The sequence below is a fragment of the Dipodomys merriami genome, unplaced genomic scaffold (genome assembly GCF_024711535.1).
Source record: "Dipodomys merriami isolate MVZ:Mamm:240054 unplaced genomic scaffold, mDipMer1.0.p SCAF_11, whole genome shotgun sequence".
Taxonomy (NCBI): Eukaryota; Metazoa; Chordata; class Mammalia; order Rodentia; family Heteromyidae; genus Dipodomys; species Dipodomys merriami.
The window spans coordinates 19,590,673-19,618,529 of NW_027202382.1; the positions used below are offsets into that span (position 1 = coordinate 19,590,673).

The 27,857-nt window shown below is 37.0% G+C and overlaps 1 protein-coding gene across 1 annotated transcript in view; it reads right to left on the reverse strand.

Moving 5' to 3' along the window:
* Erp44 (endoplasmic reticulum protein 44) overlaps positions 1-27,857 on the reverse strand; it is a 69,399-nt gene continuing 41,542 nt past the window's right edge. Inside the window, exons 5-12 of the mRNA XM_070010725.1 lie at positions 25,286-25,470; positions 24,034-24,149; positions 20,925-20,982; positions 18,893-19,009; positions 18,582-18,693; positions 17,607-17,748; positions 3,351-3,453; positions 1-592 (exon numbers count right to left, since the gene is read on the reverse strand). Of these exons, the coding sequence (XP_069866826.1) occupies positions 491-592; positions 3,351-3,453; positions 17,607-17,748; positions 18,582-18,693; positions 18,893-19,009; positions 20,925-20,982; positions 24,034-24,149; positions 25,286-25,470 (935 nt within the window). The 3' untranslated portion in view covers positions 1-490. The remainder of the gene's footprint in view (positions 593-3,350; positions 3,454-17,606; positions 17,749-18,581; positions 18,694-18,892; positions 19,010-20,924; positions 20,983-24,033; positions 24,150-25,285; positions 25,471-27,857) is intronic.

Below are 27,857 nucleotides of genomic sequence, written 5' to 3' on the forward strand. Positions count from 1 at the left end.
CACAGTGTGAAAGTTTTAATTTATTCCCCTCCCAAGTATCCAGAATATATATCCCCTTAGCTTTCAGAATATGATAATGAGAATACCAACAGACATGATCAGATGAGAAGAAAGAAAAGCACATTTTACACAGGAAACACCCTACATTTTCTCTATCCTAGTGGTGCGAGTTAATGGTATGTTTCTGGCAACGTTACCTTTCAGTTGGTTTATAAAAATTGTACAGCAAAGATTTAAACAGAAGATAGGCCTCTGGTTGTTGTTGTTTTATTATTATTCTTTTAAACCCTTGCAGTTTTTTTTTTTTAAAGAGGCTATATTAAATGACAATGCATTTTTAGTCAGGGGGAGAAAAAAAATTAAAAACCCAAAACTTCTTTCAGTTTATTCAAAATAAAAATACACATAGAATTATGAAAATATAGGTTTACTATTTCCACCATGTAAGTCGATGCTGCTGTTGAAAGGCTTGCAAATTGTTTTCAAGTTTTTAAAGCTCATCTCGATCCCTCAATAAAGTATACCTATATTCGCTGGGTGCTAGCTTCTGGAAGGAACTCTCTGGAGGACTGCTTGCGACGTCTTGTTCTTGCTACAAAAGAAAGAATAAAACAGCTTTGTATGAACATATTTTAAGGAGTTATAACATCTTAATACGGATCTTAGATAAATGGTAGTTACCCTATAATTGTTAATCAGCAAAAGATAGCAACTGTTGCCCAGGACACAGTTATGTTTGAGATCTTAATTTCCTCTTTTAAATTCCCTTTACAAGAGGTCCAGGGCAAGGCTCCTCAGGACCATCAACTGGGGCCCACAGCAATTTGCACCACCTTTGTGGGTCCCAAACACTTTCCTTTCATTACCGGGGTTTGAACTCAATGCCTCTGCTAGACAGGTTTTCTTACTGCTGAGTGTCATCTCCAGCCCCATGCCTGAGCTAGCCTCAATCTGTGCCTTCTGAGTAGCTGGGATTACAGATGTGAGCCACTGTACCTGGCCTCCAGCAGCTGCTTATCAATTACTTGCATGACAGAAATTATTTAAAAATTGGCTGAAATGAGGAGGAAATACATACTAGACTGAGAAAATTAATTTGTGTAATATTTTACATGTATACCAACAGTAGACAAAAATAGAATATAATGGAAAATGTGACTTTCAAGAATTCTAAAGAAAAGGCAATGTCATCTGTCCTTCATGGCCACATTGTGTGAGCAACTCTGGAGGTGGCCCAGAGTGCAGCTTTTCAATATCCTCTGTACAAACCGGGTGCCCAATGCATGTGTTACACACTTATACTAGAACACTCCCATGAAAATCGAAGCGTTGTGTATAAACATCCCCTTCAACTTACCATAGTCTGCTTCTCCAACATATTTTTAAAATTTTTTCTTCTAAGATACATTTGATATAATTAAGCTGAAATTATATTAGTATAAAACAAACATTTACAGTATTTGCTGCACAGGGGATATTAGTACACAAATGTGAATAAGGGAAGTACAAGACATTCATTATCTGTTGAAGAAGCTAAAATATATCTGGATTACACCAATAACAGTAAACCAAATCTTTTCCTAATCTGACAGCCTATCAAGCAAGCCTACTTAGGAAAATAATCACCATTAACTAATATGTCTCCTTCTATAGTTGCTTAATCATCAGTGACAAAACTGACCTCATTTCTCAAGGTAAAGCATGTCATCAGATTCCTGGAACTCCTGACTCTGAACCTAATTTGATTCTTAAGATAGGGGAAAATTTAGCTTTCTAACTTTTCCTTCATAAATAGAAGTTCTTTGGATAAAATAACAGATTTACGTTCTAGACATATAAAATAGAAAGGTTTCAGGTATATATCATTTCCTGTCTAGTCAAAGAATTTTATGGGAAGGGGAAGGGAAATAACAAAATGCTGAAACAAGGACACAGGTTGACCTATTGTAATAATGAGATGTAAAAGACACTATGTTGAAAATGAACTTTACAGCTTGGCAGGGGGGTGGGGGGGACAGCAGGGAGGAGTTGGGGAGGGAAGGGATGGTAGGAAAAAAACAAAGCAGGGGGTAACAATGCTCAATAGAAAATATACTCATTACCTTATAAATGTAACTGTAACCCCTTTGTACAGTATCTTTTCAATAAAAAAATATGTTAAAAAAGATTTTATGGGCTGGGAAGGTGGCTCAGTGGTAGAGCGCATGCCTTGCATGCCAGAGGCCTTGGGTTCGATTCCTCAGCACCACATAAGCAAAAAGAAAAAAGCCGGAAGTGGTGTTGTGGCTCAAGTGGTAGAGTGCTAGCCTTGAGCTGAAAAGCTAAGGGACAGCGCCCAGGCCCAGAGTTCAGGCCCCACGACCGGACCCCCCCCAAAAAAAAAAAAAAAAAAGAAAAAAGATTTTATATTACTTGTAAAAGAATTTATAAAAAAGAAATAGAAAATTGTCAGGCTTTTAAAACTATGTATCTATACATTTATACATATATATTAACTCTGAGAATACCTATCTGTCCATCTATATATTGTGAATCTGGATGTCAGTGGCTCACACTTTATGATCCTAGCTATTCAGGAGGCTTCAAACTGAGTGGTTTGAAGCCAGCCAGGGCAGGAAAGGCCGTGAGACTTTTATCTCCAATTAACCACTTAAAAACTGAAAGTGACGCTGTGGACTCAAAAGTGGTAGAGTACTAGCTTTAAACAAAAGAGCAGAGGGACAGTGTCCAGATCCTCAGTTCCAGCACCCAAGCCCAATGACTGATAATAAATAAGTAAACAAACATTTACTTATAAGTAAATATTAAAATATTAAGTAAATATATACAAGAGCAAATTAAAAATTTGACAAATACTCATCAAGCATTCTAAATCTGGAAACCATAATTAATAAGAACTACCAATACTGAGTTTGTGAAAGATCTTAGAATGGTTTAAGAATAACACATCATTGCTTTATCTACTGTGGTCAATCTTCCAGCCACAAAAAAAGGCTTAAGCAAGTTCTGGAAACCACGGATTTCATCACTGATCAAATCTGTTCCCAATCCCAATTTCCTGCTTCTACGTGAGCCAACTATATTTAACTCTTTAACATAATATAGAAATCACACTCAGTTTCTCTTTGTTCAGGTCATTAAGAAATGACATTATAATGCTTGGCAACTTTTTTGAAGGCCTAAAAATTTCAGTAATTAAAAGCACAAAGCATGCATACTTCCTATAGTCTGGTTAGAATTTCTTTACAAAGATATTGAGAAGCTAAAATTCAAACTGTAAGTAAGAGGCCATAGATCTTTAAAACTATAGAAACAAAGAGTTCCCACTGGAAAACTAGTAAGAGTCCTACCTCTCCCGGGGCAGTGTCAGTAGGGTCCGGTCCATGATGGAATTCTCTATGCAGTTTTCCAGAATGTAAGTCAAATACGAATTGCTTGAGTTTCCCAGGAATTCTAAAACCAAATATGAATTTAGATTAAACTGTTACACTTCATTTCTATCTTACCAAATGAAAACAAAACATTAAGAAAAAAAACTGTATTTATCATTCCACCAATCATACCAACAATCACAAGCTAGGTACATGTCAAGCATTCTTACAGAACTGAAATTATGATACCTAGATACTCACTCCTGTGTTCTAGTTTTGCTTTATAGAAAAAGTTCCTATGTTACTATTTTAACAGAGACAAAACAGTCTTGTTAGATGCTGAGCCCACTTACCTTCCTATTCTTATTGGTGAGCATTTAGATATTTTCTTTAATAATACACACATATATTTTATATTCTGTATTATAAAGTAAGTATAAGCTAAAACAAAAAAAAGTATGTTCCAGACAGGCACCAAGGGCTCACATCTATAATCCTATCTATTAAGGAGGCTGAGAGCTGAAGGATCATGGTTTGAAGCCAACCTGATAAAAATTAACCATTTAAAAAAAAAGGGGGGGGGGGCTGCAATGCATGACTTAAGCAATAGAACACAAGCTAAGCAAGCAAAGATAAGCAAGCATGAGACTCCGAGTTCAAATCTTGGTACCAGCAAAAAACAAACAAAATCTATGTCCTGAAAAACTGCATTAAGTTATCAGGGCTCAAGAACAAAATAGTTGTATAGGGGCTAATCATTTAATATGATATAGTTCTGCCAGGCACCAAGTGGCTCATAACTGTAATTCTACCTATTAGATCTCCTAGATCTCAGGAGATCAGGGGATTGTGATTCAAAGCCAGACTGGACAGGAAAGTCTGTGAGGCTCTTATCTCCAATAAACTCAAAAAAAGCTGGCATGGGTGCTGTGGCTCACTCAAGTGGTAGAGTGCTAGCCTTGGGCAAAAGAAGCTCAGAGACAGCGTTCCCAGCCCAGGCCCAGAGTTCAAGCCCCAGGACTGGCATTAAAAAAAAAAAGATAAAGTTAACTATAGTTCTACAAAGACCTTGTAACAAAAATACAAGCAACACAGAATCTCCAAAAGCATCTGAACCCAGTGCCAGTAGGTAGAGCCTTTGAAGGCTTAACTCTGAGACACAGGACCTTAGGGGCTTTCACTATTGGCAAGAATCAGTTTCATAGAATTTGTTTGATCTAGGGGATAGACTTTTGTTTTTTCCTCAGCACAGGGGGAAACATCTTCCCAGCTGCTGCAACCAGATGTGCAATTTTCCCAGCTGGCTTCACAGAGGAGGAGAAAGCACTTCTCAAGAGCAGTAAGCCAGCTTTTGTTTACACCAGGAAACACTTTCAAAATTTTCCATTATTTTGTTTAGTTTGGGGTTCTTCATAAGCCACTAAGGCATTCTCTTAACTGTGAAAAGTCACTCTTACATCTCTAAAACATTAAAATCAGGAACCTGATACCTGAAACCAATACAAAAACACTTTCTATTGACATAATTATGTATAGGCAAACCTGAAGCACAAAGACAGGATTGTAGAATTTACCCTACTGAGCTAAGCAGATTTATACAGTAGGTTTTCTTCTTTGTAAACTATTTCTTGGAGTTGTAGCTGATAGGGCCATTGCATTAAAAAGTAAGAATTTGTGACAAGGTATGTGAATTCCATCTATAAAACATTATGCTTTTGATAATTAAAATTTGTATTTCTTCAGAAAATTTGTATTTCTTCAGAAACTAAGCATTTTATTTCTGCTGCTGGATTTATAATACTGCTCATGAGTTGTCTGCCTTGTACCTTGGTACTTTTGAAAACTGGTTATACATATTTAAATAACAACTCTGGTTAAAATGTAGGTGTCACTCTTTAATGCTTTGAGTAAAACAGACTGACTTCTGCAATCATTTTTGGTAATCAAGAATAGCTTGGCGTGTGCTAATATCACCAGTTTCTTTCTTTACATCCTCTGTTGAGGTCCTGGAAAGTGCTGTTTCTTTGCTTCGATAACTCCCACTGAGATGTACCAACCAGTAACTTCACTGTACACCCATTTCTGGCTCCCCACTAGCTCCAATGCAACAGAGACCAGCAGGTGCCAAATGCACAGTTTACAAATACAAATGACTGTCAGGTAGCAGTATTGACAGAAGGCCTCTGAAAGGTTCTCCAGTGCTCCAATAATTGCACATGCACCAGAGACAAACATGGAGAGGAGATCAATTCAAATGTAGTCTGACATCACCCACAGCCACCCCACTGCAAAGTACAAAACAGTATCTATTCAATCTACAGGAATGCAAATGGTCTAGAATGCTTATGATAAAGGCTCTGCTTAGAGATCCAAAGATGATCACAACTAACACAACCAATTGTGTCTGCTAGTCAAGACAATTTAAGCATGATTAAATCTTAAGTGTCACCAGAGAACAGTGGCTCAAGCCTGTAAAGCTACTCAGGAGGTTGAGATCGAAGGATGCTGGTTCAGAGCCAGGCCTGGCAGTAAAGTCCATGAGACTGTCATCTCCAATTAAACACCAAAAAAAGCCAGAAGTAGGGCTGTGACTCAAGTGGTAGAACACCAGCCTTGAGTTAAAATAAGAAGCTCAAGGACTGCACCCAAGCCTTGCATTTAAGTTGCAGTATTGCCACAAACTAATTAATTAAAATTAAAAAAATTTTAATGTGACAAATGCATAGAAAGCATTTAAGACAGATTTTTCTCTACTTTATCACCTCCCACCCCACGGTTAACAGGCTACAAGTAAAACACACAGACAAGGGAGATAGGAATAGTCTGAACTGATGTGGTAGAAAGAGACAACACTACAGCTCTTACTGCGCATGTGCCAGAAACTATCCATAATTATCAGGAATCATTATCATTATCAGTGAATCAACAATAAAGTGTCCTGAAAACTAGACAACACGGCAATCTGCTAAAAAGACCCTTACCAATAATAAAATTTGTACCCCTCAAGGAACAATTCTTCTAGTTAGACTACCAATAAGTTTCTTTTGTATCCCACACACACTTTATTTAGGGGTGACAATTTTCCATTTTTAGGCAAAATTTAGACACAGGAAATGTACAAATGTGAGATGTATCATACACTTTGGCAAATACATACAAGGTAAGAACTCTTTTATTATTGAATAAAAATACTTACACAGTAGATAATCCACTGCTTTTAGGCTTAAGTTTCACAGTTCTAACATATGCATAGCCTGCTGCTACCATCTCTACACTGCTACATCCTCTTAAGCCAACCTCCTCCACCTCTGGCAACCACTGATTTGTTCATTAGTCTGTTGTCAAGCACATGCAATTAAACAACATGTAACCATGAGAATGGATAGTCTTCTCTTAGCACACTACATACGCTATTCATTTCTATTTGTTGCTGAAAAGCATTCCACAGAGGGATATAAAACAATTAGCTTATTTATTCAAGGACATTTGAGTTCTTTCATGATTTTGGTGACTAGTCAGGAGGTGGAGACTAGGAGAACAGAAATTTGAGACCATCCTAGGCAAAAAGCTATCAAGATCCTATTTAGACAAGGAAGCTAGGGTGGTGATAAATAGCTGTAATCTCAGCATGCAGAAGGCCAGAGGAGGATCTCAGTCTAAGGCCAGCCCCAGACAAAAAGTTGACAACCTAAATAAAAAATAACTAAAGCAAAATAGGCTGGAGATTTGACTCTTGTAGCACTTGAGTATGAAGCCTTAAGTTCAAACTACAGCAATGACAAAAAAGGGAGGAAGGGAAGGAGGAAGGAAGAGTGTGAAAGATAGATGGAGGGAGAGAAAGTGGAGGGGAGGCTACTACATACATTTGTGCACAGATTCCTATGTGGATTTTATTTCTCCAGAACAAATACTGAGGAAAATGAAAAGTGTATCTATAACTTGTAAAGAAATTGTTAAACGTTTTTTTCCAGAGTGGCTGTATAATTTTATAGTCCCACCAGCAATGTTTAAGAGTACAGTTGCTGTACATCCTCACAAGCACCCAATTTATTACAATCCTAACCCAGGTAGTCATCCAAAGATACAGAATGGTATCTTGTGGTTTGAATTTACATTTCTGAGACGGATTGACGATGCTGGGTACCTTCATTGTGTGCTTACCTGCCACCTGTGCATCATTTTTACATCCAAACAGTATCAGTCTCAGAAGGAAGTTTTCACCTTGATGAAAACCAACTATCATTTTTCTTTTAGCTTTTTTTTTTTTTTTTTTTTTTGGTCGGTCATGGGGCTTGAACTCTGGGCCTGAGCGCTGTCCCTCAGCTCTTCAGCTCAAGGCAAGCGCTCTACCACTTGAGCTACAGTGCCACTTCCAGTTTTCTGGTGGTTTATTGGAGATAGGAGTCTCACGGTCTTTCCTGCATGGGCTGGCTTTGAACCGCGATCCTCAGATCTCAGCCTCCTGAGTAGCTAGGATTACAGGCGTGAGCCACCAGCGCCCGGCTTCTTTTAGCTTTTGATGTACCAATGCCACTGTAGCCCCAGGTCACAACAACTGTGACCCCACTAAGAGCTGTCTCATATTGGAGATACTGATCTCATATTGAGATACTGATGAACAAAACCAGGTTCTCAGTTAAAATAGATCTTAATGAGCTGAGCACAGGTGGCTTGTGTCTGTAATCTTAGCTACTCAAGAGGCTGACATCTGAGAATTATGGTTTGATGTGACACTGAGCAGAAAACACTGTGTGACTCTTATCTCTAATTAATCACCAAAAAACTAGAAGTGGAGCTGTGGCTCAAGTGGTAGAGCACTAGCCTTGTGTTGAAAAATGGTGAGGGATAGTATTCAAGCCCTGAGTTCAAGCCCCAGCTGGCACACACACATGCACACTCATGGACACACACATGCGCGCACACATGAACACACACACCAGACCTTAATGGTAACCTGACTTACAAACCCTTCTGAGTTCTTTGTAATTCCATCTGAGTCCTAGTTCTCCCTGTGAGGACAAGAAGGTAGGCTAACTGCTGTATGGAGATACACATGCTCAAACACCATGATAGTTTGCTCCCACTGCCTATTTGCTCACCCATTGCCTTGTCATTAATACAGCCAATCAGCCATAAAATATCTCCACACTCAGTAGTTTCAGGAACTGTGACAATTTTCTGTGATGTGGTAGATATGACTTGGGCCCAGAGTTGGGAAGTCATTATCAATAGAGTAACTACTCCATCTGGGAGATGGTTTCTTTTTTTTTTTTTTTTTGGGTCCAGTTGTGGGACCTGAACTCTGGGCCTGGGCGCTGTCCCTCAGCTCTTCAGCTCAAGGCTAGCGCTCTACCACTTGAGCCACAGCCCCACTTTCGGCTTTTTTTTTTTCCTGCTTACATGGTGCTGAGGAATTGAACCCAGGGCCTCAGGCATGCAAGGCAAGCACTCTACCACTGAGCCACCTTCCCAGCCCTGGGGGATGGTTTCTGATGGTAACAAAAATCTTGAGAATGACCCAAATCTGTTCTGTGGCTGTTTTCTCCCTTGCCACTTAGAACTCCAAACATATCTAAGCACTGTTGGGAAAAGGAACCACTGTCCACCATTTTAGAAATGTTATCTTTCATGAAAGTCCTCCAAAAGACTTATGCCAAATGTATCATTTATTCTCTCGGAGCTACACAGCATTCCTAGAACTGTCCTAAATTCTGCAATTACCTCCATCTAAAACCTCTTCCTTGGGGCTGGGAAGGTCGCTCAGTGGTAGAGTGCTTGTCTTGCATGCAAGAGGCTCTGGGTTCGATTCCTCAGCACCATATAAGAAAAAAGCTGGAAGTGGCGCTGTGGCTCAAATGGTAGAGTGCTAGCCTTGAGCTGAAGAGCTGAGGGACAGCGCCCAGGCCCAGAGTTCAGGCCCCACGACCGGACCCAAAAAAATAAAATAAAATAAAATAAAACCTCTTCCTTTAGATCAATCAATCAAACAATAGGATAAAACAAGCATTTACAGAGCTATGATCTAGCTTGGGGATTAATTGGTAAATTGGTCTTTATCAAGTTGAAAACTTTCTTCTGTGAATGATACTTTTAGAATTGTAAAAGTATTAGCTCTCCAAACATCTTCCACGCTGATTTACACTTTTTTTTTTTTTTTTTTTTGTCAGTTGTGGGACTTGAACTCTGGGCCTGGGCACTGTCCCTCAGCTCTTCAGCTCAAGGCCAGGGCTCTACTGCTTAAGCCACAGTGCCACTTTGGTTTTCTAGTGGTTTATTGGAGATTAGAGTGTCAAGGCCTTTCCTGACTGGGCTGGCTTTGAACGGTGATCCTCAGATCTCAGCCTCCTGAGTAGCTAGGATTACAGGCGTGAACCACCGTCACAAAGCTACACTACTTTTTATAGGTACTAAAAATGTCACTGTTGTCATACAGTAATGGGGACCTAGGTCTTTGGTATTCAATATGTTGAGGTAAATCTTAGCTTTGAACCAATAAGCTGGTGGTCTTGCAAGTTATTTTACTTTACTAAAAGTCAGTTTCTCTGAAATAAATTAGAAGTAAACAAAAGATTGGTAGCTTCTGCTTCCTAAGGCCCCCCTCTGGCATGGGCGGGGCTGTGACCCTTAAATCTGCTATTCCTCTCTCATACAATTAATACTTCCTCCAGATGACCCCAGATATGCTGAGTTACTAAGTAAAAGAGTAATTATAGTAATTTATGAAAACTGCTTATCATTTAAAGGCTCAATTAGCATGCCACACAATAACAATTATATAAGCCATTAAATGTGTCAGATTCACCTTGCTGCTTATTTTATTTGATTTTTAACATTAACATCTATTCACAGATTCAGCATGTGCCTCTTCCTAAAAAAAAAAAAGTTAGAACGGTGCCTAGAAGGGGAATCACGAACCTAAAGAAGAAATATCTTACAATTTATTTAAAAAGCTTCAAATATAGTCATTTACAGCCTATAGCCTTCCTTATCAAAGAACTAAACAGTTATAGGATAAGGATCATGTCCCAATAGAGATCCCTCTGGAGCATTTTATTAACTCAGTTTTGCTTTTGCTTTTTGTTTTGAACAAGGGTGTAAATAGAATGCTGCCAGCTGATGGCTTCACTCTACTTGGGTACAAGCCCAATTCCTCATCCAGTGAGCCAGGGGTGGGGAGTAAATGGGCTGAGTCAAGTGATAAAGAACATGACCACTTGTGCTAGCTTGGGTTCCCTAGGAAGCAGACATCAAGTAAGGTCCAAAGTATTAGTGTTTTAAATCTGACTTGAGAATCACAGGAGAAAATTAAGAAGCCAAGCTGGAATTCCTCAATGGGATCTCCTTGATGTGTAACATTTGCAGGAATACAATCCAATACCAGTTGCTCACTGGTAAGACTAACCTGAACCAGCATCTTTCTGATTTCCACAAATAATCTGAGACTTCATAATTAGGGTTTTAAGCTTATTATAGTGAAGAAGTAAAACAACCACCTTTCAGATTTATTCACACTACTCAAGACAGGAAAGTGAACTGATAAATTTCATGTAAATGACACATGGGTCAGTAAATGACACACATCTCAGTACCAAGCAGACATTCTGCCTATAAATGAGCTCTAGCAAGTCCAGAACTTTTATCTTTCCTAAAAACCTCATCCCTTCAGCTTGAGTTTGCAGCTTCAGAAAAACAAAAACAAAAACAAAAACAAAACCTGCCTTTGAAATCATTAGAGGAAGAAGACACCTAATTAAGACAGGCTTGTAGTCTAAGGGCCAATGCCCATACACTTGCTAAAGAAACTATGCATTCCAATTGTTTTTAAAGTTCTTGGATGTTAGGAACCTGGACTGCTGGGTACAACTGTTCTTCCTTTTTATTTTTTTTAGATTTTTATTTATTTATTTATAAATTTTATTGTAAAGCTGATGTAAAGAGGAGTTACAGTTACATATTCAGATGAGTACATTTCTTTTGAACAGTGTCTCCCTCTCCCTCATTCTCCCAGTTTTCCCCTCCGCCCGACTTCCCTCCCCCCAAAGCTATATAGTTCATTTCCAACATAGTGTCTCCGTGGGTTTCACTGCTGAATTGGTTCACCCTTTGTCCCATCATTTCTGTGCTTTCCCTTCCTGTTCTTCCTTTTTAAATCCAATGCAATCCTGGCCTCTCAACTTGCCCTGACTTCCTCACTCTTAGCAGGTGATCTGGCCTGTTGGTGCAAAATGAGAATATTCAGTAGCTGTTACACAAGAAGTCCCAAACAAACCCCAGAGAAAAGCTGTGCTCTTCCTTTCTCATTAAAGAAGACTAGCAGATCTCATTCCGCTGTGCTCCCTATTTTGCTTTATCAATTAGCCCCCTTTTCCTGAATCAACACTTCCGTAAGCAATAAGACTTGATTCCATAAGCATTTAATCATGTTTAGTTTCTTCCACCCTTAGGGGGAGGGGGAATGAGGAAGGGTGGAAACTATGTCATCTGTGTGTCTCTGGATTTATCTCTCCCTCAATTTTTTCCCTTTAGAGAGAAGCTTCTTGTAAAATTTATTCCACCATCACTTTCCAGTTCATTGTTAGATTTGATCAAATCTAGCACTTTTTTCTTCTGGGCCAGTATCCTTTCTGTTTGAACTGCTCACCCTTCATTATCAAGATTATTGCTCTTTTCTGGCTTTTCTTTTGCCTGACTACTCTCCTCAGTTTTCTGCACATGGTCCTTCCTCTATCCTTCCCCACTAAGGGTAACCACACCATTCTACTCTCCATCTCTATGAGCTCAACTTCTTACCATCCTCACGTCATGAGGTTGTGTACTATTTGTCTTCTTTACCTGGCATATTTCACTTAATGCCCTCCAAGTTCATCTATGTCTTTATAATTTTAGGATTGCCTTCTCCATAAAGGCTGAATACTATTCCTAATGTTTATATACTATCATTTCTTCATCCATTCATCAGTTGAGAGACATGTAAGTTGATTTCATATTTTGGCTACTGAGAATAATAGAGCAATAGACATGGGAGAACAGATATCGTCTGAGCTACTGACTTCATCTCCTTGGGTATGATCAGTGGTGGAAGGTATGTTTCAGTTTGCTGCAGAACACCCATCCTGTTTACCACAATACCACCGGCACCCACAGCGCGGCTGCACTCCCTATTCTCACTAACCTTTGTTATCGTCTGATAACAGCCACCCTAAGAGGTGTGTGTACATTGTGCCTCCTCATGCTTTAATTTACATCTCTCTGATGATGATTGGTTTCGAGAATTTTTTCATATACCAATAGCCTATTTATATGGCTTTTGAGAAAATTTGCCCATTATTTTTATATCAGGCTGTTTCCTTGGTTGTACAAAGGCTTTTGGATTTGATATAGTACCATTTGTCTATTTTTGTTTTTGCTGCTTGTGCTTTTAGGATTAAATTTTAAAAAGTGATGCCTAAATTAGTGTCAGGGAACTTTCCCTTTCTATTTTCTTTTTTTTTTTTCTCAGAGTTTCAGATCTTATGTTTAGTTCTTTATTCCATTTTGAGTTGATGTTTGCATACAATGTAAGAGTCTAATTTTGCTCTTTGGAATGTGGATCCCTAGTTACCCCCTACTTCCTCACCATATTGAACAAACTGACTTTTTCCCCACTGCTTAATTTACCATAATGAATGGGTTTATATCTGGGCTCTCTAGTTTGCTGCTAGTTATTCAGTGCAGAATTTTTTCATCTGTGTTCATCAAAGATGACTACCCTGTAACTTTTTTCTTGCAGTATCCTTGTTTGACTGTGGTATCAGTCAATGAGACATGACCACCCTTTTTCAGTTTTTTGGTAGTTTGAAAAGAACTTGTTCTTTAAATTTTTGGTAGAATTCATCAGTGAAACTAGAGGTCTTACTTTACTGTTTTCTTTCTCCTAATGGAAGACTTCTTATCACTGATTCATTCTCTTTATTACTGATATATTAATTTTTTTTATTTCTTCATCATTCACCTTGGTGTGGTCTGTGGATACAGGAATTTGTCCAATTCTTCCAAGTCAATTTGTTGGCACATTGTCTCTTCTCTATATTCCTTAAGTATATTTCTAAAGACTGCTCTTTCCATATTAGTCTAGGCTAAAGGCTCTCCAACTTTATCTTTCCAAAAATTTAACTCGTTTGATTTTAATTTTCAACTAAATTTCTTTTGTTTTTCAAGTCCCCACTTCATTTTCACTCTGATTTTATTATTTTCTCCCACTAACTTTCATCTTAGTTCATTTTGGTCACTTACTGTTTTCTTGATTTCACTGAATTATTTCTCAGTATTTTCTTGAAATTGAGAGTTTCCATAAAAAAATTTTACTTTGATATACAGGAAACTCAAGAAACTAGCCCCTCCCAAATCTAACAAACCAATCATTAAATTGGCAAGGGAGCTAAAGAGAGACTTCTCAGAAGAAGAGATAAAAATGGCAAAGAAACACATGAGAAAATGTTCATCATCCCTGGCTGTAAAGGAAATGCAAATAAAAATAACACTGAGTTACCACCTTACCCCAATCAGAATGGCCCACATCCTAAATTCAGCCAATGACAATTGCTAGAGAGGATGTAGAGAAAGAGGAACCCTACTGCACTGCTAGTGGGAATGTACAGTAATACAACCACTTTGGAAAGCAGTCTGGAGGTACTTCAGAAAGCTAAATATAGACCTCCCCTATGACCCAGCCATACCACTCCTAGGCATCTACACTAAGCAACAGAAACAAGGATATAAGGACATATGTACCTCCATGTTCACTGTAGCACTGTTCAAAATAGCCAAGAAATGGAAACAACCCAGATGCTCCACTACAGATGAGTGGATCCAAAAATTGTGGTACTTATATACAATGGAATATTATGCTACCATTAGAAAGAACAAAATAATGGCATTTGCAGAGAAATGAATGGAACTAGAGCAAATTATTTTGAGCGAGGTAAGCCAAAAGCAAAGAGACAAATGGCACATGGTCTCCCTGATATGTGGATTCTAAAGCCAAAATGCAAGGAGGTATGACAAAGTAAACAGGACTCGAGAAACAAAGGACTTCCACTCATTATATTGTATCACTGCTAAATGATTCCATGTTCTTGACCACACACACACACACACACACACACACACACATATATATATATATATACATATATATGCCATATCTGTATGTATATATATATATATATGCACACATCTGAGACAAGCTAGGAGGACACAGAATCATAGGAAATGAGAAAACATACAACAGAGGGGCCCATCAGCTGCACTGGACATTGATGAAAATGAACTAAGCAACTCAAAGGCAGCGATGGGAGGAAGGGAATGAGAGGGAAAGAGGGAACAGCTTACACTAAGCAAAAGGAAAGAAATGTAAATACCAGTTGATGTGGAAGAAATAGTTGACTGTCAAAGTTCATAGAATTCACCAATTTTATAGACCATGATAATGACCATTTGCCTTGTGAAGGTTAAAATGTGTTTGTGACTTTAAGTATCACTATTCCACAATACTGGGAAATATGTGAAATTTATGTAGTCATCTAATCTCAATAAAAATTATTTTAAAAAATTACTTTGAATTCTTTTTTTTTTTTTCCTGGTCCTAGTTGAACTCAGGGTATGGTCTCTGTCCTTGAGCCAATCTGTGCTCAATGACAGTGCTCTACCACTTGAAACACAGCACTACTTCTGGCTTTTTCTAAGTAGTTTATTGGAGGTAAGAATTTCATGGGCTTTCCTGCCTGGACTGGTTTTGAATCATGATTCTCAAATCTCAGCCTCCTGAGAAGCTAGGATTACAGGCATGAGCCACTAGCACCTGGCTACTTTGAACTTTGTGGGCAATTTCTTGGGAAATTATTTGAGAGATAATTGTGTTTTTATTTTTTTTTCTACATTTCTTTTTTTTAATTTAATTTAATTTTATTTGTGAACACACTGTACAGAGGGGTTACAATTACATGGGCAGGATAATGCGTACATTTCTTACCAAGCATTGCAGCCTCCTCCTTTGTTTACCCTTCACATCCCTTCCCAGTTTTCTACATTTCTTGATGTTTTGAAACCTACACTTGTGAAGAATCAGGGTCCTATTTCTGTGCAGATACAGACTCCAGGTCTGTCTAGAACCAGGCCAGTCTCTGAAGCTCTGAGATTCCAAACCTGCTCTAACTCGAGGTGTAGGATCACTCAGCCCCAGCTTCCAGGTTTACCCAGTAGACTGTTTCTAGAACAGCCCAATTGCCAAAACACCCCCGTAGGTGTGAAATGGCCCTAGCAATAGAAATGGCCTCTACAATAATACTCATTCAACAGATCTTAACATTGGAGCAGCCTCCATGGATCTGTGCTCCAGGACTGCCCCTGCAGACAGGTTTTACTGTACTCTAACCTCTAGTCTGGCACCTGTGTACTCTGCTTCCAGGCCAGACCCCAGGATGCATGCTCCAACCTAGCACCAACAATTCTAGGCTCCATACAAGCCCTGGCAGACACAGGTTCCACAGTGCTGTTCTAGTATTAGGCCGGCTCCAGTCTCAGTAAACTCTAAACAACTGATTCATTTAAAAGAGCTAGATAAGTGTTTAATGAATTAGGAGGTTAAATTCTATCATTTCAGCATACATAAAATAAGAACTAGGACTGGGAAGGTGGCTCAGTGGTAGAGTGCTTGCCTTGCATGCATGAGGCCCTGGGTTCAATTCCTCAGCACCACATAAGCAGAAAAAGCTGGAAGTGGCACTGTGGTTCAAGTGGTAGAGTGCTAGCTTTGAGCTGAAGAGCTAAGGGTCAGCACCCAGGCCCAGAGTTCAAACCCCAGGACTGGCAAAAAAAAAAAAAAAAAAAAAAAACTAATTAATTAATTAAAAAATAAAAGTAAAAAAATTAAAAAAAAAAAAATTGAGCCGGGCGCCGGTGGCTCACGCCTGTAATCCTAGCTACTTAGGAGGCTGAGATCTGAGAATCGCGGTTCAAAGCCAGCCCGGGCAGGAAAGACCGTGAGACTCCTATCTCCAATAAACCACCAGAAATCTGGAAGTGGCGCGGTAGCTCAAGTGGTAGAGCGCTCGCCTTGAGCTGAAGAGCTGAGGGACAGCGCCCAGGCCCAGAGTTCAAGCCCCATGACCGACAAAAATGAATAAATAAATAAATAAATAAAATAAAAATAAAAATAACTAAAATCTAACATATCTTATGGTTTATAACACAACCATCATCAATGAGTTTAACTGAAGGAAAAAAAACCTACAATTTGTTACAACTTTATATTTGTAATACAACATCTTTCATTTATTTTCATACAAATCTCATTAGGAAGATGGTACCATTAACCACATTTTAGACATGATGAAAGAAGAACAATGAAGTTATATTCTTGCCCAAGGCAGGAATCAAATCTAGGCTTTCTTTCTTGTTCTGGTACTGAGAATCTTCTATAAAACAATCAAACCTCTACTAAAATATTTACCAGTATGTGAGGTAGTTTATTCTGTGATAGGATTATACTTTAATGATTATACTCTAAATTATACTCTCAAATTATTCAATAATCTTTTGGGATAAAAATTTAAAGTTTAATTTGAATTGTTTAAATTTGCACTGCTTAAAATTTTCAAATATTAAAAAAATACCCGCACTTTAAGTCATTGTATTTAACATCTCTACAAAGTAATAAAAATTTAGTATCTATAACAGTTACAAGGCTTACAAGTTTATTAATACTATAAATATCTGAGAGTAGAGTCAAGAAGCTTAATTGTTCCTGGAAATGGTCTAGCTTACATGCCATTAGAAATGCACAGTAATAGCAAAATTCTGGGTCATATATACATACTACTAATGTTTTTACTAGATGAAATCACAAGGGAACAGCAATAATACCAGAAATCCTTTAACTTGACTTAGGTTGTATTTTTCCATGAAGCAAAGACCAAACCCAATCAAGAAATTAGTATTTAATGTCTCACAGAACACAATTTTTCCCCTAGAGATTGATTTCCAAGCTATAGTCACCACTTAACCACCTAAATAGTATTTCTACATAAATATACAATAATTCTATAGTTACACCACACTATATTGTGAAAAGAAACAGAAACCACTCAAATTCTTATATCCAATAAACAAATACAACTTTCATAACCCAGGATTGAAATGTTCGAACAATTATTTAAATTCAATTTTCTTTTTTATAAAGTAAAAACGAATACTTACAATACATCCTTAAAGTCTCCAAAAACATACATATGCCTAAAGCTGTCGATAGCTATTACGGGGCAATCTGCTGGAGTTTTCTGTATATGCAGAAGAGGATGTCTAAATTTGTCACAATCTGCATGTAAAAAGTTTATTGTACCTTTGGAAGAAGCAGAATTTTGAGAAGTACATTAGAATTTTCTTGACTATATGAAGATTATAAACTCACAAAAATGAAATAATAAATAAAAAACACTAACGTTCTTTAGAGTAATATAGATCAGATAAAACTACAACCTAAACAGTGTAACAGTTAAAAGAAGTAGGATTTTAGTTCTCACGGCAGAATATAATTTCCTCAAAAATTATAGTAACACTCAAATCCAAATGCTATTGTGGATTTAATGGGTAATCATATGCTCTGCACATTACCCACATTCTGGGCAGCAAATTCCTCAAACCAATATACGAGCTGTTTTGGTGAGACCATCTTCATTGCAACCTCTTACTAAATGACTAACATGGGAAGCTCTATATGATGTTGCTGGCTGATTTTGATTGACTTGCTTCCCTAACAAAAGAGGCAAAGCTGTTAATGCCTCACATTCCAGAGACAAATTCTCAGTAAATCAGTAAGAAATAAGCAATAAGCAGGAACCTCTGGGAATGTGAGGTGTCACACAAGCGTTAAGTTGCTAGGAGAAAGTGCCCTAACTCATATAGTACTCATATAGTACTTTACTTTTCATGCTATTTGACTTTTTCTCTCTCTAAAACAGGCATACAGAAAGTAAGCAAAACAAACAAACAAAAAAAACCTTCCCACTTCTTTATATACCTATCAACATCTTCTCACCCCAATATTTGAAATGTTTCAAATCTCTGTTAAACTTTTAGCCCAAATACGTTTATGTGGATGTGAATGTGATGGAGGAAAAAGGAAGGGAAAAGCAGAGCAAGGAAGAATGAAAATAAACACCTTAACCTGTCTACCTTTTTCACTTATTAATTGCCGGGCCACTTCATTCTGGAATATGTCTAAACTTTCCGTATCCTCTTTCATGTGGAAGAGTATAAGAAAAGGCAGTCCTTCTTCTGTCAATTCCTGCAGAGAAGAATTCACTAAGAATTTATTGGTCTCTCCATTCAGTTCTAGTTATTTTTCAGATAAGAACAACTGAGTATCCAACCATGTAACAACACTGTTGCAAGATCCCAGGAAGAGAATGGTTAATGGCATGTGTATTAGCCTTACAGAAGAATGAATCCACTCTCCTCTCTACCCAAAGCACTCTAGCACATACCTCTCCATTTTCAAATGTTATTTCTCGGACAAGTGGAACACATTTATCTTGAATCCAATTGTAAGTCAGGTCAAAATTTGTCATAGACCCCAAGTACACCATGTCTGGAGCAGAACGCTATCCAATAAAAACAGAAAATAATTAAGCAAATCTAATCCATGTTGGCAAAAGCACATCTTAAAATCTTTCTACAAACTCATAAACTCCACAGAACATGTTTAAAAAAACATAAAAAAAACTTATAAGGAAAAAAGCCAAAAACAGTAAAAAAAAAAAAAAAAAGTTAACTGTGTTTATGAGGAACTTGCTAATTCAGTCTCTGATACATAAGTCTTTCCTTATATTTATAACAATTAACTTATTAGTATCTTCACCAATAGCAGGTGGGAATGTGAAAAGAGTAATTATCCAAATAAATTAGATTCCTTGTCATTGAAAATGTTACAAGAACATTTGGACAATGAAAAACTTGGAAAATGACAAGATGCTATATAGATCTCAGACATGTGATTTTAATATATTAACTACTTACAAATTTATTTCTGCATTTACTCATATTCAATATTTAGGAAATAGGCCTGTAGTAGGTACTTTCTACATGTTGATTCATTTAGTACTCCCAATGACCCTACATTGCAAGTCCTTTTACTATCATTCTCTACTTTTACTAATGATAAAAACTGAAGCACAGAGAGGCTAAGAAACTTTCCATGGTACACCATCTAAAAGGTGGCGAGTCTGACAGTTAAAGCCAGGCAGTATAAGAACAGAGCCTGTGCTATTAATCACCACCTTACATTGGAAGACACTACTGAATTTTGAAAATCTAGAGATGATGATACTTGTAAACTACCATTAAGGAAATTTACATACAGAAAATGCAGGCAGATATCCATCTGCTGTGATTTCAATATGGATTAAGCGTGTCCCCCAGGAGTTTATATGCTAGAAGATTGGTCTTGTATAGTGATAGGAAAAGTGGTAAAACTTTTGACAGGTAGAAAGTGAGAGGGGAATTAAGTCGCTGGGAACACTGCCCTTGGATTAATGTAGCTTTTGCAGTACCTCACTTAGTTTTATGACAGTGTGTTGTCATAAAAAGAACAAGACTGGCTGTCCCCTCATAGCTGGTTTCTTACCTTGCTATGGGACCCCTTCTGTTCATGGCCTTTTCTCTTTCTGACTCTCCATCATGTTGTAACATAATAAAAAGGGCCACTTTTCATGAAAGGCTAAACAGACAGGCCACCAGACTTGGGACTTTTAGCCTCCAAAAGTGTGAGGTATAAAGCCTGTTTTCTTTGTGAAGTTTCTAACCTCAGGTATTTTGTTACAGCAACAGAAAATGGCCTGAGTTATTATTTGAACAAGAAATGAACTTTTAAGCAAACAACAGTAATGATAATTCATCTTGCATAAAAATTTAGTGTCAAAACAACATTAAAATTAAAACTATGAGTTAAAAAAATAGGCATAGATTTCTATTTTACGTGGTCAGTTTGTAATGGTGTTTAGGATAAAACTATGATTTTTGCCTCTTAGTTGTAGCTACCATCATCTGAACTGAAGCAGGGACTTCTACATTTAGACTCACTTACAACATCTTAGCTAAGGGTTAACAAACTTAGCTATCCCTTATTATTTAACAAGTATGATGCCAATTTATATCCCAGGAAATATGGAAATTTGGTTGGAACATTACAGGTAAGTGTGACAAACATAGATCACTGATGAATTTTTAAAATTTGGCTCCCAGACTGCAAGCAAGAGGTTAGGGGTGGGGGTGGGGGTGAGGGGTGGAGAGAAAGGCACCTGAGATCTAGGGGATCTTTAATCCCAGTTCTGTCAATAAATAAATTCCTGTGTACTTTAGGCTTCTGTGATTCTATCTACACTTTGAAATATTTGGGTTAGCATAAAATGGTGTTTCAAAGTGCCTTCCTATTCTAAAGTTCTGTGATTTCACAAACATTAAAACAGAATTACTCATGCATTTGAGTATCTTATTATATACTAGGGAACAGCAACTTACCCCTGGTGGTTTGTAGATTATATTGTCTCCACTATATCTTTCTGGTTTTGAAATATCCCTAACAGGAAGGAAAAAAACTGTAATAATGGTTTTTTTTTTTTTAATAGAAAAACACTAGAGCAATATATCCAAAAGTCAAAGCAGAGTTAGCCATCAATTTTGAAATGAATGATATAAGGACTGTAATAAATACTACTCTATCATCTTTCCCACTGATGACTATGTAACACAAAGGAAAGTATTATTTAGGTAAGCACTCTATTCTGATTCATTCTAAGAGGTATGCATTTGAAAGGAAAATTTTAGTCTGCTACTTTTGTGACTAGCATTTTATTAGTTTCAACTAGCAGTGTTAGCATTAAGGCTATTTGACCTCAGACCATTTTCCAACTATGGACAGAGGATATTAGTTTGGTCACACTAACTAATAAAATACAGTCTTTTATAAGACAGACTCAGTCATTAATTTTCTGCTACTTACTTCTAAAGACTAATACTTGTAAAACAGACTAACTGAAATAACCTCTATCATGAAAATATAGTTCCGTAACAAACTTTTAAAAATTAGTCTATTGGGGTTTTTTGGTGCCTAGTATAGTATCTAGCCTCAAATATTTGATCTGGCACAGTAAACATTTATCCAGCACAATAAATATTTGGTTAAAGAATCCTATACCAAATTTTAAGTCCAATGGATAACTTTTTCCTTCTGTTGATAATTTGTAGATTAAATGAACAATTTATCAGTAGTTTCTCACTAGAGTAGTCTAAGAAAAGGAACAAGAGTTGCTAACATAAGCTGATGACAGTTGGACCAGAAAGGAACATGATCCATCTATCCACTTGCTACATGCTTCCTTTATATCAAGAATAGTGCTGGCACTGGATATGAAATAGTGAATCAACTAACAAAACCTTCTCTCTCATGGAGTTTATTTTGCTGAGGAAACATAGACCAAGGACACATGATTTTAAAAGAAGAGGGTCATGAGGAAAAGTAAGTGGTGTAAGAATGAAAACTTGAATAATGGTAATATTGCTTCCATAAGGTTAGAAAGTTCACAACGACTTTCTGATGCAATGACCTCTGGGAAGTATTTACAGGTATCAGAGCACCAAGGGCAAAGGCTCTACAGCAGAAATGGGCCAGCTCTTTTTGAGGAGCAGCAGCAAGGAGGTCGGAGTGGAGGGAGAACAGTGATATGAGAAGCCCAGGGTATGGAGAGTTCCCCATCTACTCTTGATTTTGAAAACTCATCGGTAATGCTCACAGGAACACACACACATACACATGCACAAACATATACATAAGATCTACAAATGCAGTGAAGTGAGGAGAAAAGTATCGTAAGATAGAGAGGATAAACTGAGCAAGAAATCTGGACCTTATTCAAGATAGTTACTGCAATTAAGCTCAGTAGTTATGAGTCAAAAAAACAAAAGAGAAAGACATTTCACGAAGCAAAGGGTAGTTGAGCTAATCTAGGACAGAACCAAGAACAGAATGATTATATTTGGAGGAAAAAAGGCCAAAAAAAAAAAAAAAAACTTAAAAAGAGAGAACGTTAAGAGAGGTTAGAGGTTAAGGAGCAAAGCAGAGGGATTCAATGTAAAGTGAATGTTAACACATCAGAGAAATGAAAGGGTAGATAAAGGTCACATCCTTCAGAAAAACTGAGGAGGATTAAAACTGGAAAAAAGTCTCTGGATTAGTAGGAGAGGAGTCATTTTGGGATTGTTTCATCAGAGACAAGTTTCATCAGAGAGACAGAAGTGAAGTCAGCTTCTGGGAGGTTAAGGGTTGTTACCAGTAAGAGTTTAAGAAAATCAAGGTAACAAAACTTAAACTAATATTTGAGAAATACGGGAATGAAAAGATAAAGATGGGATTAAAGCTCAAAAGATCAGGTCTGAAAGAGAAACTTTTTTGTAAGAACTTTATGAAAAGGATAAAGGTGAAAACATGACCAAGTAGAGACAACTGATGGATTAAAGCCCCAGAGGGACAGTAAGGAACACAGTACTGAAGAGGGTAGTCTCAGAAAGAAGAACTGTTAGGTTGGGGGCATATTTCAGGGGTAGAGCACATGCTTAGCATATGTGAGGCTCTGCCTTGCATCTCTAGCACAGTAATAAAAAAAAAAAGGAAGAATTATTATTGTGAGACAAGGAAGACACTAGAAAAGGTGTGAAGAGATGGAGATGAAGGACAACAACAAAGCCCAAGCTTTCTAACTAGAAAGATGGCATGTGCTTTCTATCAGAGAGTCTGGTAACTCTTCACAGGTGGGCATTTTGTCTGGCATGGGCTGAGTTGAACAAAAAGCATGAAAGAACTCAATGTTAATTTGTTTATTCTTTTCCTCTTATATTCCAAAATATATATACTATATTAAAAAATAAACACAGACAGGTGCTGGTGGTTCACACCTGTAATCCTAACTACTCAGAAGCTGAGATTTGAGGATCACAGTTCAAAGCCAGTCAGGGCAGGAGAGTCTGTGAGACTCTTATCTCCAATTAACCACCAGAAAACCAGAAATGGCGTTGTGATTCAAAGTGGCAGAGCACTCACCTTGAGCAAAAGAGCTCAGGGATAGTGCCCAGGCCCTGAATTCAAGCCCCACAACTGACAGACAAATAAATAAATAAATAAATAGTAAATTAAAAAATAAACACACACGAAATTATTTTTTTCCTTTTGTTTTTCCCCAGGGCTGAGGAACGAACCCAGGGCCTTGTGCACGCCAGGTGGGCGCCCTTCCGCTAGGCTAAACCCCCAGCCCCACACGTAATTATTATTAACCCTTAAAAATAATTCAAAATTAGGTAGGTACAAGGACTGGTTAGTGAATTTAAGAGAAATGGTATTGGGAGTTGGGGACGTGAGGAGGGAAGGGATAGTAGGGGAAAAAACAAAGGAGGGGGTAACAATGCTCCATAGGAAATGTACTCACTACCTTACTCAAGTAACTATAATCCCTATGTACAGGATCTTTACAACAAAAAATATAAAAAAGAGAAATGATATTATCTTTAAAGAGGTCATCTTCAAAAAGTGCCTAACATATCAGCCAAGCTACCCACTGCTCTCCATTAACATACTTACCCAAAAGCAGATAGGAAGGCACAGTCATCGTGTAAAATACTCGCTACTCTTTCGAAAACTCTATAATTGTCTGAACCCTTTTGCTCAAAATATCCAATGATATTCCTTTTGCTGCGCTGTGAAATAAAATATTTAATTATTTGCAAACATATATACCTCTACTAGCATGTTATTTCATTTATCCCTGCTCTAGTACACAAACAGCTCCAGCTGTTGTTCAATTATCTCCAACTGAAGTATAATTATAAAGGCATGTTAAGCTTTTAATACCAAGTCTGAAACTATTAAAGATTAAACTGAATTGAAAAACAGCACTGATTATAATAAAATCTAACTATAAACATTTCCTTCTAGCATTTGATTTTAAAATTTCAAGAAATATAATCAATGATCATCTTTTCTTAAATGACAGTCTAAAAATGTACTAAAACAGTTGTTCAACTAATAATTTACGGCTGCTAGCAGACACCTCTATCAGTCCTTTATGCTTCTAGATAGATCTTAACACTGACCACTCTCAACCTACGTCATTTCCAGGGTTGTGCTTGGGAATATATATATGACAAAAGCAGATTTCCACATTCTCAAACTCATTGATCACCTTCTCTAACACACAACCCATTGCACATACCCATCTATCTGGCCCTCTGTGTTACCCTCCACAGGTGCAAACATGTTCATCACTTGTTGTGATGTGAGCAATAAAGTCCCTTGTTTCTGACCCAGAATGTAGTGCCTTCTGACAGTATCCATGAAATGATAAATGGGCAACTTATTGTTTGTTAAGTATAGCAAAATGACAGCAAAATACTGTGATAAAGCCCAAACTCAATTATTTTTGCTTTTGTTGTACGCTATTTTTTTTTACTACTTAATACACAAGGAAAATTGATTAAGAAAGGTATTTGAGGACACTAAAATTTTGACAGCTGATTTCAAGTAATTAAAACAGATAATCTGAAGAATATCACCAAGGAAAATATATAAACTTTGGCTATGCTTGACCTTAACTTCTGTTTATAAATTAGGTTTCTCTTTCCCCTCAATAAAGTCAAATCAGTGCAATATTTTATCCAGAAATTCAATAAAATATTGCACTTTGAGAACTTAAGAAATATCTAAGTATGTACATTATAATAAACTATATAGAATATATAATTACACAGAATACCCAGACTCTTTGTTTACATTAGAATGTATTCACCTTAATTAAACAGGTAATGCTCATTTGATCTACTCAAAGTTAACTTACATCAAGATTGGAGATTTCTTCTAAATTCTGAATTTCTTGAATGGGGTTACTTTTCTGTTGCCTGATGTAATCTGCAAGTGCTTTCACTGAACGCTGACCCCTGTATTCTCTCTTCATCATCATCCCATTACGAAACAACTTGAGGGTTGGGTATTTGCTTATCCTGTATCTCTGGGCAATATCAGCTAGAAGAATTTTTTTTAAAAAATTAACTTGACTTCCTGAATCCATGAATCCAACAGTAAAAATCTTACAATTAATTACTTGGTGAGATATTTTTGGTTTATTCTTTTTCAGAGAAAGAAAAAAATACTGTCATACCTTGAGCTTGATCTGATTATTAGGCCAGGCTTGACTCCCATTGCCTGTGTTTAAATCCCAAACTTACCAATTTCTGTGTAAACTTCTAATTCACATAAACTATTTATGCCCTAGTTCTCCATCTAATATAATAAGGATAATAATTTCTATTATATAAGTTTATTTTATAGATTAAATGATAATACAAATGCATGGTATAGTAAGTGTGAAATATCTGACTACAAAAAGCCACAATAATTATGCCCTGTGAGGTGTGAAATACATTAAAATACATGACAGTGACACATTAGCATATAAGCTAGAGAAGAGGAGATATGCAGGAGGTAAATTATATTAAATACTCTAAGGCCTCTGCACTGCCCAGGAAGAGCAATAATATTTTGATAAGTAAAATTGTATTATTTTCTTTCCAAGACAAGCAGTAAGAGAATATTAGAGGAAAAGTAGAGGTTAAGTAAGGATAGAACATGGGGTTAGCAGAAAAGGGGTGGTGAAAAGCCTATGAAATTGAGATCATATAATACTCTGGTAAATTCCAGGTGGCTTCATAAAGAAAAAAATGATTCATTAATAAGATTATTTACACAGAAGATATGAGTAAACAAAGGGAATGCCTTCAGTCTCATACATGAGACTGAAGAATGCTTTATCCACAAAAATCAGAGAAATCTGAATTATCCATTTATCTTAATACATATTAAACTTAGACAATAATTAGTCTGATTTGAGCTGACATATCCTTAAACCAGATGATAGCAACTCAGCTGTAAGCCCTTTTCAGCTAATAAGTTATACTGAGAGAGTATGCCTTTGAAGTCCTACTACTATCTGAGCAAAGAAGTAATGAAATTAAATTGGTATTCCAAACTGAGGGGTAGTTTAAAGTCTTTTAAGTTACACAGGGACATTTGTAATAAGGCAGAGACTACAAGTCTTGGACTTACTCTCTATATAAAAAACTGGAAGAAAAAAGGAAGGAAGGACTTAACTTTCCCAATTGAAAAAATACATTTATTACCCAGTATATGCTGAAATATAATGTATTACAAAATAAAGTTTTCCAGTGCTACATGAATGATGGAAATTTTAACTAAAATGTTGTTAAAATGGGTTAAAGAATGCAGCAATGTTATGGCATGGAAAATGGGAAATATCTCTTATAAGTTACTAATCCCCCAAATGCCCATCAAAAGAAATTGTCTGAATAAAGTGTTGTATACTCACACATGGAAGCATTACGTTGTTACTGTTACATAAAGAAAAACTTCCTATATGTTGCTAAAGTGCAATGTTTTAAGATATACTGCCAAGTGAAAAGAGCCAGATGGAGAAAATGAAATTGTGTAGAGGATAGATTCTTTTTTTTTGTTTGTTTTTGTTTGTTTTTTTTTGTTTTTTTTTTGTGTCAGTCGTGGGGCTTGAACTCTGGGCCTGGGCGCTGTCCCTCAGCTCTTCAGCTCAAGGCGAGCGCTCTACCACTTGAGCTACAGCACCACTTCCGGTTTTCTGGTGGTTTATTGGAGATAGGAGTCTCACGGTCTCTCCTGCCAGGGCTGGCTTTGAACCGCGATCCTCAGATCTCAGCCTCCTGAGTAGCTAGGATTACAGGCGTGAGCCACCAGCGCCCGGCCTGAGGATAGATTCTTTATATAAGAAACAGGGAAAAGTCAGAGAAGAACATAAATATAGATGTACATACACATACATAAATATACTTGGAGTATTTGCTTGTTTGTACATATATACTTCCTTGCACCTCCACCTCCACAAAATACTAGTCGTGGGAAATGGTAGAAAAAATTTAGATGTCTTTACTGCATGTTTGACCACAGAGCTACTGAAATGTTTAACCTTAAGACAAACGTGAATTAAAAATTTAGAAGCTGCATTACTGTTTTGAAATTTAACATGCATATTATATTACAAAACACATAAATAATTATGCTAGTTATCATTAAAAATGAACACTTTCAGATTAAGAGAAAAAATTCAAAATTGAGAAAATGTTTCATGACACTGGACTAGAAAAGGATATTTCTGGATAAGAATTCAAATGCTAATTGGCAGAATACTGTTTAGCATGAAAAAGACACTGGGTTCAATCCTCAACAGTGACAAACAAATACATAAACAAGAAGAAAGGACTTCAAAAGACAAAATAAAACTAGATAAATAGGATTACCTTGAACCAAGGCTTTTCTAAAGTAAAAGAAAATCTACAAACTAAAGAGACAAACAATAGAAGCTAATA